The sequence below is a fragment of the Colossoma macropomum genome, unplaced genomic scaffold, assembly GCF_904425465.1.
Source record: "Colossoma macropomum unplaced genomic scaffold, Colossoma_macropomum, whole genome shotgun sequence".
In the NCBI taxonomy this organism is placed as follows: domain Eukaryota; kingdom Metazoa; phylum Chordata; class Actinopteri; order Characiformes; family Serrasalmidae; genus Colossoma; species Colossoma macropomum.
The window spans coordinates 24,464,104-24,477,824 of record NW_023494801.1 but is presented as its reverse complement, the minus strand read 5'-3'; the positions used below and the strand labels follow the sequence as shown (position 1 = coordinate 24,477,824).

Genomic DNA, 13,721 nt, shown 5'->3' with positions numbered 1-13,721 from the left:
TGCTGCTGTCAGAATAATACTGTTTAGATCAATTACTTGCAACATGCACTTTATGAACCGCTGCTCTACATACTTGCACATACGCATACGTAACTTTATTTTTTCTTTCAACTTTGCACATATAACTGTACTTTTTTACTTTTGTACTATTGTTTTTAGTGTATTTCTACTTATTCAGTGTAAAGATTATATTTGGTGAATGGAGGAACAGCAAAGTAAGAATTTCATTGTACAGTGTAACTGCCTGTTTCTGCTGTGCATATGACAATAAAACTCTTGAATCTTGAATCTAGGTATGTACTTCACTTCAGAACAATTGCAAATCAAACAAATAGGTTGCTGGTGTTCTCAGAGCAATGCATTGGCCACCCCAGAATCCAGACCTTGAATGTGTCATTCAGTGTGTCTGGGATTGGTTGGATTGTAAGAAACAGAAATTGCAACTAATGTATAAGACTGGACTTTGGAAGCTGTAATAAAGGCAAATAGTGGATACACTAAAAAAATGAAAACTTCAATGCTGTGCTAAAGGTTTTTGTGTGATAAATATGTACTTTCAGATTTGTTCTCATTCCCACTGAAAATTGAGTAATATACTTAATGAAATCTATAGTCAAAACAGCCATTAATTATATTATTCAATTTTGTCTCTGATTTTTGCATTATAGTGTAAATTCTTAGCATTTCATACAGTAAGGGCTAACTTTGTGAAATATTGTTACAGTGCACTCCAGAATTATTGGCATTCTTAAGAAAATGAAAGAAATTTAAAAAAATCTAAAAAATAATCCAAAAAAATAAAGATTGTTGATTATCAGCTTATTTTTTCACTGAAAGAAAGCTAACCTTTCAGCTATAATAGAAATAGATTATCAGCATCATTGTTGTATATTAAATCCACTCCAGCTGTAATATACAAGCGGTACAAACACAAACGAATTAAGCCTATCTAGGCCCTACAGAGCAGCGTCAACTGAAGACATCATGATTTCGACATGTGCAATGAGGGGAAACGGGGGAACTGAATTTACCGTAACACGGAACATAACTGCTGCACCATTTAAGGTGGAACGGAAAATCTGAATAAGAATCTGCTGGCAAAAAAAGTCAACTTCACCGTCATACATTCACCATCATTTTGCTGTCTTTTCTGTAAACTTTGTTCAGCTTGGTCAATTTTTGTTGTCAGCTAAATTCAATTCAAATGAGCCGTTGTTTTTAGATGGCTGAACTAGTTTAGTCCTGAGCTAGTTATTTTAATCCTATGCACCCCATGTTCCCAAAAAATATAAAGTTTTTTATTTTTATTCAGGAGTACTTTTCAAATTCTTTTTATGTGTAGTACTATTCTGTGTGTATGCAGTATGTCTGCCATGTGTAACACTGCACAAGCACAAGAAGACGCTCACGGATCTTAAAAACAAAAGGCTATTTAATGAGAGAGGTAAAGATGGAAAGGCAGTTTCAGGGCAAATCCAAAATCAAGATCCAAAAACCAGGCAAGAGTCAAAAATCCGAAAAGACAAAAAACATAGACGCAACCAGATCAGAAGGGCAAATACAAAAAGCAAAATCCACAAAACAGGCAAAGGGTTCAAAACACAAGTCAAAAGATCAGAATAACAACGCTCAGTAAACCAGGGAAATGGCAATACCTCACGATGAGGAGAGCAAACCAAAGACTATTTAAAGTCTAAGACAAACAGACACAGGTGAATCGCATTAAAACTCAGGTGACTGAGAACGAGGCAGTTGCACGTGATTGGAGGAATTGGTGACATCATAGGGACTGGAATTATGGGAAATGGAGTCCTGGAGCGTGCTAGGCAAGGAAGGAGAACCCGGAAGCGTGACACCATGGTTATCTGTGTACCCTGGATTTTGTAAAGTCGGAAGGATAAATTTAAGTCGGAAGGATAAAAAAATTTTTTTTAAAAATTAAAAATACAGCCATACACTACTAACGTGCTGTCATTAAAAGGCTATAGGACTGTTACCATTATTCAGTGTTGTGGCCTTAAAATAGCGAAGAACGCATAGTGACTTGTTCAGGACTCGAAGATTAGGACTTTTTACTTGGCACTCGACTTCAGGCTTGCCTTCACTGAATCTTGACTTAGGACTTGACTCGGGAATTGAATGTCAAGGCTTGAGACTTGTTCCCACCACTGGTGCATTTTATTATAGTATCCATACGACAGAGTCAGTTTTGATTATTTTATTTGTCACTTCTGCTTGTGTAATGCAACAAAAATTAACAACATTAAACAACAAGGTAATCAAAGAAAAACAGAAGAAATGTTTACACTGTTTTTTTTCCTTCAGGTCACTCTTAAGTGATGACACTACTGTGGTAAACAAATCTGAAACCTGGATAACCACATATGCAAATATGACAGGATAATTTATTCAAACTACAGTACATGCCCAAAAGTTTATGGACCAGACTTTGTTCTGCGTTTCCTGCAGTGACAGCCTCTACTCTTCTCAGAAAGCTTTACACTACACTGCTGTTAGGATTTGACTGCATTCAGCCACAATTAGTGAGGTCGGGTGCTTATGCTGGGTTACGCTCTATATCCCTCTGTCTGACACTTAACATTGGGCACGATATCCTTAGGCTCATGTGTGGCTGCTCCAGAGCATCCCATTGTATGGACTATACTTTTCTATGGAGATTATGCAAGCTATGTGAGCCCATTTGCATGCATAGGCCAGCACTGGTTCAACCTTAAAAGTAGCTGAATTTACTCATTAAAAGAGGTGTCTACAAACCTTTGGACATATAGTATCGATAGCATGTTCTTCATTACATTTTACTTGTCATCTGGCTAGCTGTACTTTGATATGCCTAGCTTTTAGCATTACACATGAAGGAGTCTCCACAAAGTTCAATTCATTTGTTAGCAAAATAGACATTCTGCGTAAAGCAAAAAGAAAAAAAATTCATTCAAATGACCAAAGTCGTGATTTTCCAGTCTGTGTCAAACTTTTTACATGTGGTAATTGGAGTATTTTTTTTTTTCTAGTCTAGTCTAACCTTTTTCTTGTCCACAGATTCAGTCTGACATTTCTCTGGTGGAGAAACATTTCTGCAAGTGGGGAGCTATCTCAAGAGCTTGCATATTACTATTGTTTTTTCCTTGATTTCTTTACCCTATATTATCTCATTTCCATGCCATAATCATCATCATCACCATCACCATCAGGATCATCACGGTGGCTCATTAGAACACCGTCATTGATCTTCCCTTAATGAGTAAGTGACAGACTGAATCTATATTAGTTTTAGTGATTTTATTGGATGTCCTGCAATTAAAGATAAGAAAATCACTCATGCATAAATCTGTACCTAGCCATTACCTTAACAGATTAACATAAAGGAAGCGGATTATGTCCTCCGGCCCAAATGGACTGCTATGAGACAGCACAGGTATTACATTAGCTTGTGAATATAAACAACATTGTTGCAGTTTGGACAGCGATGCTCCACATCTTTACATGACTCCACACAGAATGGGATCAGACAACATGGCCAACACCTACACAGAGACAGACCAAAAAAAGGTCAAGAACTCAAAGCACTTTCACCCTATTTATGTTTATTTCTTTCTCTTACTTCAACTGCTCCTCCTCATCTGTTAATGTACTTTTACATTATCCAGCAAATGCTTCAATTCTTACCCAATAATGGCAAGACCTCCACATATGAACCATGTTAAAAGTCCAGAGCTGTGCTCTGTCCTAGTAATGACATCCTGTTGACACTGAAGACATCTAGTCTGTCCAGGCACATCACGCAGGTTAGGAGGCATCACTACTGTCGTTACAGCTGGAATATACACATATGATATATAGTCACATGATTCCATGTCTCTTATTCTCTGCGCTCACTCTCATCTCATCAAAACACTGAGACAGTTAACATTTAGGGACTGTCACTAAACTGACACAGTATAGACAAGTCACCAGGCAAATCATGTATCTACAGGTTTGTTTGCTTTCAATATTACACAGCTGTTAATACACTTATTCAAATAAAGTCTACCTCCAGAGAAAGTTGTTTTAATTTTGCTCTTACATTCACACATCAGCTACTGTTGCTTTTGACTAGGAAAGGCAAATTCAAGCCTTCCTTCAAGAGTTCCACCTTTTACAAGGTGCAGTCTCATATATTTATGTAAATACTATGTCTGCATGAAAGTCATTATGGTTTAAATCCCCAAAAATTTTCATTTTTCTGCAAGATGCATTTTTATAACTCAGAACATATGCAAAACATGCTTTTTTCATACATAACATACATAACTTCCTCATGCAACATTTAATAGGTTGTTTTGAATTAGCCATTACCAAATCTTCTGAACATCACTTGTTTATTAAATCTGTGTGCCACTAGTGAATTTTCTCTCATTTGAAGTTTTCAAATCGCTGGCCTGTGAAATAACCATGCCCAGGAACTTTAACAGTGTGGTAGCAGACTGAACTGTAATTCTGTGCTGCTCATAGCTGAAGTCTAGTTTGGTTGATGTGTTTCCTTGCATTAGATTCTGTATTCATACATTGACAAAAAATTTTGCTCTATCAAAGGAACTTTCTGAAGGAAGGTGCTCAACTCACACTTGTCCTTCTGTACACACTGCCTAAATGCTTCAAGTCTGTTATGGACTTTTGGAAGGAAGTTTTAGAATTAGTACCAAGTTGGGAGATAACAATGAACTCAATATAATCAGGGCTGCGATAAAGTGGCAAATGATTATATTGGTTAAAGTTCATCAATTCAGTATTAATTAAAAAATTGATAACAAATAGCAATTTTTTTACTTGACAAACTTATACATAAAAAACTGTATATAATTCATGAGTATCCTAATCAGAGTCGAATTTCATTTTACTGACTGTGAACTAAATTATATTAAATGGAACTGACCCCAACCCTGCTTTTATATGATCACACAGGCAATCAAGGTATGTACTAAATTAAAACGTTCTCCAATATTTATAATTGCCCAGTCTTAGAAACATAATGGTGTCAATAATTGGAAGCTTTGGTTGTTTTGACTGTGAAACTTACTTGTAGCTACAGGAATATCTCCAGGGTTTACACCAGGACTGGGACCTTCAGTGAAAAAAAAGATTACTCAATTTCACAAAGTCACAATTACAACCGTATTTCTTTGCAAGTACCTACAATGATTATTATAAAATAATTTACAACATAACTTCACTGAATGTCATTTAGCCATTTGCCAAAGTAACAGTGTGTAGTTCCTGAGCAGCGATGGGCAACAGTACATCAAAATGTATTATGATTAGGGCCATCACAATTGCTCAATTGTCACTTGATTGAAATTACCTGATTACAGTGTATGTTCTCAATGAATCGGTTTAGTGATTAACTTGCAATTTGAATAATACACAAGTGTACCCGCAGGTCATTAAAAGGTCATTTTGTCAGTATGAAGATTCTCCACATGGGGGGAGCTAGTAGCACTTAAGTCACTTTGTGTTATTCACTGAAAAAGAGGAAACCCACATCAGCAGGACATCATAAATGTACATATGTTTGTAGTAATAAATTGCATGTATATGAGGTTAACTTAAATGTTTGCTAACACAAATTGCATTTATGTGAAGTGTATATGAATTAAAACTTTTAGGTCTAAGTTTCACTCCAGCTGATTATAGCTTTGCTGTGCTGCACATTAACTGCTCAGTAATAGTTAAAATTTCCAAGCAAAAGTTTGAGGTATTCGTTGATTAAGGATCATTTGGGCCTATCGAGGTAAATTAATGCATTTATTAAAATAAGCCGATGTTAGCTTCGTATTCGCCAACTTTTGAAATCCGTTCAGTGTTTAAAGCACCTCACTAACGGCAGCACTATTTAAGGTGGAATGGAAAATTCAAATCAGAAACTGGCGAATAAGAAGCTGACTTGAGCTTAAAATTTAGGTATGAGTTTATTATTTAAGAGCTTTGGCAGCTTTGGTAGCCACTTTTTATTCGTTTTTATAAAATATCATGCACTGTAATGCTCTGAACTCTGGAGATGTGCAGACCATACAGACCCAGTCCACCAATCTAGGAAATCTTCTTCTCGTAGCGTTTTCTGGAAACGTCAGAGTCACAGCTTGCCTTTCAAAATGGCGACATGGTCTTCTCAATGATGTAATCGAATACTATGAATAAAGACTTTTTTCCTACTGTGCATGAGTTCAACTGGCCTGAAACCGCTGGAGTGAAACTGCAAATGTAAATCTGCGGCTCTGCAGTCAGACCCTTCTCATTTGATATGGAATGTGAATATTTTAGGCTGCACCTGTGTGCACCATTTTTGAAGCTATGATCTTGCTTGTTTGCTTATTTTATTGCTGACTGCAGGCCTCTATTTTGTCTTGTATTTTGGAGAGCCAGTGCACCATTAAGCATGTAAAAAGAGCATGAGTGGGAGATCCCTCTTTTGTCTATATAAAAAAACAACAACAATTGATTAATCTCTTAATAATTAGAATAATCGCTAGACTATCCAATATATGTAGGTCTATTTGAAATTGCTTGACAGCTCAGTGTAGTTTGAGACATTTGTGTGATTTATGCGTACAGTTTGCATGATGCTAATTGGTGGGGTTTAAGCCATGTGATCTTCAAAGCTCCAGTGTAAAACTAAAGGAAATGTCAGTTACCAAACATGTCTTTGCAACTACAATTGGGCTAAGGGGAAAAGTGTGTAAATTTGTTTTTCACCACACTACTGATTTAACATAGAAGACCATACTTCTTCTTTCTAGCATGCATTTCTCTTACACAAAATATATAGAAAAACATTACTGAGAAAAACATTTTAAATAAAAAGAATTACTGAGTACAATCTTTGAAATACTTAATAGACATCCAATAAGAATGACAATCACAACATATTAGCTAGAAAATGGTCTACCATCTTACTTTCTATTCCAGGGTTCACCAGTCTTATCCACAAAAGGTGTGGCTGTAGGTTTTTTATTTCATGCAGAGAAGAGCACACCTGATTCCACTTATTCAATCAACTGGTCTCAGGTTGGAATGAAAGCCTGCAGCCACACAGACCCACTGCAAATAATATTAATGAGAGCTTTTCTATTTATTTGGTAAATATTAGGGAGTGCTGCTGCAAACTGATAACTGATACTCCTGCTAGGGTGCTAATAGGTGTATGGTGCTAACAGAACTATTCCAGTTCCAGTGTTGCTTACAGTTTATTTCTGTTCAGTGAGTGTGCACACCCAATGATTCGATTTATGAAGGGGAACGTGAATTTGTGTTCTACCATTCAGGGAATGTTCTACCATTCAGACGCCTCTCCCGCTCACTGATAATCATTTTCTCGCGCTACGTTAACCCTTCAGCAGCTTGAGTCAGTGGCTCATACTGTTAAGGCTCAAGACGTACTGCCTGATCAGAAACACCTTCCCTCGTCGAAGATAGGGATGGCAGTAGAGAAAAATCATCAACCTCATAAGACCTCTAAATTGCAAAAGTGCTGTTTGATTCTGTCACTCTTCATATTTTGTGGTAGCTAATGTACGCTAGCTCTGAAAACACAGCAGCCCAGCCCACCTGGTGTTCCTCCCAGCCACAAATCCAAACCCGTGGATCACTGCGTTAGCTTCTCCACAGTAAGGTACAGAACAATGCCTTTTTCAATGCCGACATGTAAACACAGCATTACCCTGCTCAACTGTTTCTGCAGACTGCAGAAACTCAGCTGAGCTGAAAAAACTTCAGTCTTGAACCATTTCCCCAGACATCTACACCTAGTGCTGTAAAAGGTTCATTAGTCAATTCCCACTGTGGTATGCTATCAGTTATTTTATAGTTATCATCCTCTCTATAATGATTTCTCCAGAACATAACGCTCCAAAGCTGGCCGCTTCAACCTGTAACCAGGCCATCATAAAATGAAATTCTGGCTATCAACTGAGATAAGACCTACTGGGGGGCTATGTGTGGGGGTGGGGGGTGAGGAGTATAAAATAGTATTTATACCAACATGCAGATTTTTCCCAAAACAAAATACAAAATAATACAATAATTTTTTGTACTATTAGTAGTATTAATATTATTACACATATTATTTTTCAAATATCCTAAGACCATCTTAATAAGATGTAAGTGTCAGGAATGAATTTTCGTTGCTGTTTGTTAGCTTTTTTGCTTTGTTTTTTTTTATTTTGTGTTTTCATATCTTCACATAAACACTGTTGTTGGGTGTTTTCTGCAATAATTTTATTTGGCTGCAACTTTATTATCATACTGTGTATTAATGGGGTAAAGTGGTATTAGTCAACTTTCATGTTATTTCATGTAATTCAAAAAAGGTGGAACTCACCTTGATACATTGCAGGCTGGCCTGGCTGAGATGCAGGTCCAGGGTATGCAGTAAAGCCAGCCGTAGGAGGGTATTGAGCTGGGGAGTAGCCCGGATGGGGCCCCATGTTTAGTCCTCCATAATTAGCTGGAGGTCCTGGGTAAGGTGGGGCAGGTTCCTTAGGGAGTTCACCACTCTTATCCATATTCAGGGGCCTTCATGAGAACATATACAATTAATACAAAAAATGTCTGGCTATTGCACATGACATTCAGTACACTGTGTATTTTTGTTACCATAATAAAATCAGAAGTCACTTAAGAGAAATTGCCTTTTGTTTTTTTAGAAGAGGAACTATGGTTAACCTTTAAAGACAGAAACAGCAAGAGAATCCAGTTTCATTTAATTAAAATGGTTCATTTTCAATTTTTATTGTATTATTCTTCCCATGTCACATAAACAAAAAAATATTATGCTTATTATATTCCTGGGCTGGAAAAAGTACACATAAACTGTATTTAAGTAATTTGTCAAAATGTAAAAGCCAAAAATATACTTTAAAATTAAAAAGTATACACTTAATGTGTAAAGAATATGTAAAGCTAAAAAGAAAATATTTTATTATCTAATATTCAAAATTTTCTTTATTGTTAGTATGTCTTGTGGTGACTTATGGGTGATTCCCACACACAAAGACAAATTAGCCTAGTGGAGAAAAGTTTAATTTTGGTTACAAGTTTGGTTTCTGTACTAATAACAATAATCAAATCATTGACAAGAGAAATAATAAAAAAAACTCATGGAGATTTGCAATAGGTACTTTGAAGGTTTAAATTGTAAGGAGTAAAAAGTATGTAGAATTTGAAGGTCTCAGTTTATAAACTTTACTATGACATAAATTAAACTTACTGCCAGCAATGAAATATGAGTCACAATGATATCTAGACTTTTACTACTTCTCGAGAAGGGTGACACTTTCTTTAACAGCCCTTTAAGTTTTATTGTGTACCAAGTGTGAAGTACAAACTCCGAAGTACTAGATTATTATCTTATTATCTAATTCAATGATGTAAAAATATTGTCTACAAATAAAGAACAAGAAATCTTACAAAGCACCTTTAGAATTCTGGGGAACTGCTACAGGTGCATCATTGAGAGTATTCTCACCAGCTCCATCACAGTCTGGTTCGGAAACTGCTCTGCCCAGGTCTGCAAGTATCTGCAGCGGGTGGTCAGGACAGCCAAAACAATTTCCTGAACTGCCCTCTCCCAGCTAGAGGACATTTACTATTCCTCACACATTTTAAGGATGCTTGAATATCTACACCTCAACATGTTACTGAAAAAAGCCGCTATTGCACGCTATTAGAGTAATTCTGTTCAGTAGAGTTCTGTATTTATGTTTGTTAGACGTGAATTCAATTCAGTTTATTTATATAGCACTTTTTACAACAGGTGTTGTAACAAAGAGGCTTTATGGAAAATCTGTATCTAAGCCTCAGTGAGAAAGCCAAGGGCAACAGTGGCAAGGAGAAACTCCCTAAGAGCAAGAGGAAGAAACCTTGAAAGGAACCAAGGCTGAAAAGGGGAACCCATCCTCCTCTGGTCTATATATATATATATATAATGTTCATTATAATATTTCTTCTTAATTTCTTCTTCAGAACAGAATTTACACACACTGAAGAGCACAAAGTTGCAAACTGTTCTGCAGTTTAAGAACAAGTCATGAATCTGTTATAGACTCTTAGATTCTTAGGACTTTTCTCAAGAACAAATTTAAGAAAAAACTTAGGAAGATATTAGTCAATGAGGCGTACGACAAACTGTTGAATCAGGAATCATAATACATACATGTTTATTACTTATAAACTAAACTGACTCAGGACTGTAAAAAAAAAGGATTTTTACAATGGTTTTACTAGGTTATCTGTTATTCAACATTTGTGTAAGAGTTATGAATTTGACACATGCCTCACATTTTAACATAACTTACAAATTCTGAAGCCAGTACCTTTCTTCTGAAGCCTAAAGCCATTAATATTCTTTTTTGGGAGAGGCAGATATTATAATTAGTTTTATATCTCTAGTTAATGTTGCAGTGTAAAATTTGGGGGCAGGGGTGTCACGTATAGGATAAATTAAAAACTTTACTCACATGCTTGTTGTAATGTGAGCAAAACTCAAAATGGTACAGATGAGTCTATGCACTGATCTAAATTCATGGCTGGCTACAGAGTGTAGCTTATAAAACATCTGGTTGTGGTTTTAAAATCTGATTGGCTGAGACACTTTAGAAGCTAAAATGGTTGATTTACACACATATGGCACATATGACTGCACAAAACTGAATTCTGTATCAGTTCTTTACATTTTATCTATTGTGCTATTCATAAAGTTATTTGAACATTAAGTTGCTTGGCAACCACAGCCTGCTGATAACAAACTCCACTGTTTGGCAAAAAGAATATTTATTGTGGTTTTGAATAAAAAATGTATTTTTTCATATAGTGTTTTGTTGCGACCTGTCCAGGGTGTGCAATAGCTTGTGAATCCAAGTGTCGCTGTAGGTGTGATGCTTCTAAAGCAAGAGCATCTTGAATAGTTCATGGATTGAAATGCGTTTTACTAGAATGGTCTGTTATTAGAAGTTATTATAGAGGGAAGAGGCATTGCCCACTACATTTTAACAATCATCAATATGATATTATGTTGCCACTGTCCCCAGTAAAGTAAAATAATGGGCTGTTTAGTGGCTGCTAGAGCATGTATTATTGTTTGTCATCTATTTTTCACAATTGTTTTCCTGATGACCAAGGCTTTATGTAACTTAAGCAGATGATAATGACGTGCCACTGACATTGCGTGCAGTAAATCTTGCTCTGTTTGGACAGAGCAGCTGCATCTGCATTGGAGACTTTTCCTTTTCCTTTTAGTATAACAAGTTTTTAACACAAGTAATGAATTCAGATTTTTTTTTACACTGTTCTAACACGTACACGTACAGTCTGTCAGATATTCTGTTTGTATGGTTACAAACTGTGTTAAATAGTGATCATACAAAAAGAGTTTTTGTTTTATTATTATGAAAACATAATTTTTGGTGAGACAATACACGTGAAAAAGTTAATTTTAATACATTAGAAATCACAATGAATGCTGATTGTCACGCCTCCCTCCGACTCCACTGACACGTCACCTCCCAAACTCCAACTCCCAGAATTCCAAAGGAGATCATATGACTCAGACCGCTGAGGCATTAGGCTATCATAAGTTTGCATCACCTGATTACTGATTTGTCTCATCTGCTCTCAGGTCTATTTGAACTGTTTGGTTTGCTTTGTTTTTTGTGAAGTATTGCCTCAGTTGTCTGAGTATACCGAGCTTTTCTTTCTCCTCTCTGTTTATTGTGTGTTAGCCTGGTTTGTTTTTCTTTCCCTTCCCTTTTCATTAAATTCTCAAAGCTTGTTTTTAACCAGGAGCATGTGAGTTCTCCTGACTTGTTACAATGATAATCTTACAAGTATGTTTCGTATTGGAATACACATACACTGAAGATAAAATGTTATCAAAATCTGCAATAACATATATACTTTGAAAAAAATAAAAATCTACCCTTATGATACTAAAATTAAAATGTTTATCACATTCACACATACAGTTTTTAAGACTCCCTGCCACCTCACTGCCACCCCTGATAAAACTTTCTAGATCCACCACTTTTTAAAAGGAAAATATAGTAAATAATTTAATCGATGTCTGGAAAACCAGCCCTAAAAGACTACACCAGTGTACTGGAATGTGTTTAAACTAGAATGAATTGAAATCCAGCCGAATGCAAGGGCAGGGCTCTAGTATAGGCAAAGACTTTCCATCAGTGCCTCCTCCTTTTTCAGGCTCTGACAGTAATACAGTAATGTACAGTGTAACAGTCTGACCAAACTCAGTAGTTACTAATAAAATTCGAACACTAATTTGGTGAGAAAAAACATGTGAGCACCAGAATACCACAGAGCTTGCACAAGTTAGATTTTACTTAATATTCCCCAGAACAGACAACACACTAACAGCATCCGCAACAGCAACAGCAACAGCAACAAAGCAAAAAAAAAAAAACAAAGCAGAAAAGCAGTTGATTATAAGATCTGCTGCAGAAGATATCAAAGTCCAGAGATTAGTCCATTGATCCTCCATGAAAATGGCTGCCACACTTCCCTTTCCTGTTCCCAAACCAGGGTTTATATTCAAAACAAAACATAATAAAAATACCAGTGAGAAGTCATAAAGGAAATTAAGGACTTTATTTTCTGTGAGGTAACCTAAATAACACTAACTGAAATCTGTGTTAGTGTTAATCATTAAAAATAGGTATTCCACAGGTGCCCTTATGTGGTGGTGTCACAACAGGAACCAGAAACCTCTTAGCTGAGCTGAACAGCCTAAGTGGTCAAAATAAGAGAAGCAAGAAAAGCTAACAGGAGATGATAGCCTGTTGTAAATGAAGTGTGCTCTCCCAAATAGAAGGCTATTGTTCATAAATATGGATTGTCTATTAACAAATTCAGAGAGCAGGACATTTAAGAGACCACAACTGACATATCTTTATTGATTTGAATTTAGAGGTATGTGTGTACACAAGACTGACAGACCTTTTTTGATCTTTTTTGTTCAAGAAATTCTAAATAAACAACTAATCTCACTTTTCTTTCAAAAAATGTAAATATTTATATATTTACAATTGCCGATAGATGTTACATGTAAATAAATTCTACAGCTTTTTCAAAAATCCTGATGTAAGTTGCTCTGGTGGCTGAAGAGTGAGACTGAAAGAGAAGAGAGAGAGTCTTCCTTATGTGTCTCTGTGTAGTCCTGTCTCTGATACACAAGTAACATAAACATCATAGAAAGATACCACCGTTTAGATCCACACAGGTATTGCTTGGTATTATGTTATTTCAAGCCCTCTTACCTTAGAGGAAAAGCAGTTGATGAGATAGCTGAATTTGATCTGGTATTCCTCAGAGAACAGGATACAAAGTGAGTTTGAGTCATGAGCAGTAAACACAGCAAAAATGGGAGGAGAGAGGAAGTCAAATGAGGAAGTAGCATTCAAGCAGTAAAACAGAAGGGATAGACAGATTAACAAGTGTCAGTACTTACAATCATGACGTTTCCTTTTGAAAATGAGTCCTTATATATAAAAATCTACATACCAAGCATTTTCTTTAAGCAGTAATATATAAGTAGAAAAAGTGCAGTACAACATGATTTTTGATGTCCACATATACTGTTTTTGACTGTAGAAATGACAAGGAAATACCCTTTCTATATGCACAAGAAAACTTTAAAAGTATTGATATTGGTATCGGGA

At 36.1% G+C, this 13,721-nt stretch overlaps 1 protein-coding gene across 1 annotated transcript; it reads right to left on the bottom strand.

Moving 5' to 3' along the window:
- Positions 1-2,203: 2,203 nt before the first annotated feature.
- LOC118821504 (lipopolysaccharide-induced tumor necrosis factor-alpha factor homolog) lies at positions 2,204-13,451 on the bottom strand. The gene is made up of 5 exons (XM_036590158.1): positions 13,320-13,451; positions 8,372-8,565; positions 5,075-5,119; positions 3,685-3,832; positions 2,204-3,542 (listed from the first exon to the last, which is right to left on the bottom strand). Exons 1-5 carry the CDS (start codon positions 13,400-13,402, stop codon positions 3,437-3,439), a joined length of 576 nt encoding a protein of 191 aa, XP_036446051.1. The 5' UTR covers positions 13,403-13,451; the 3' UTR covers positions 2,204-3,436.
- Positions 13,452-13,721: the final 270 nt, after the last annotated feature.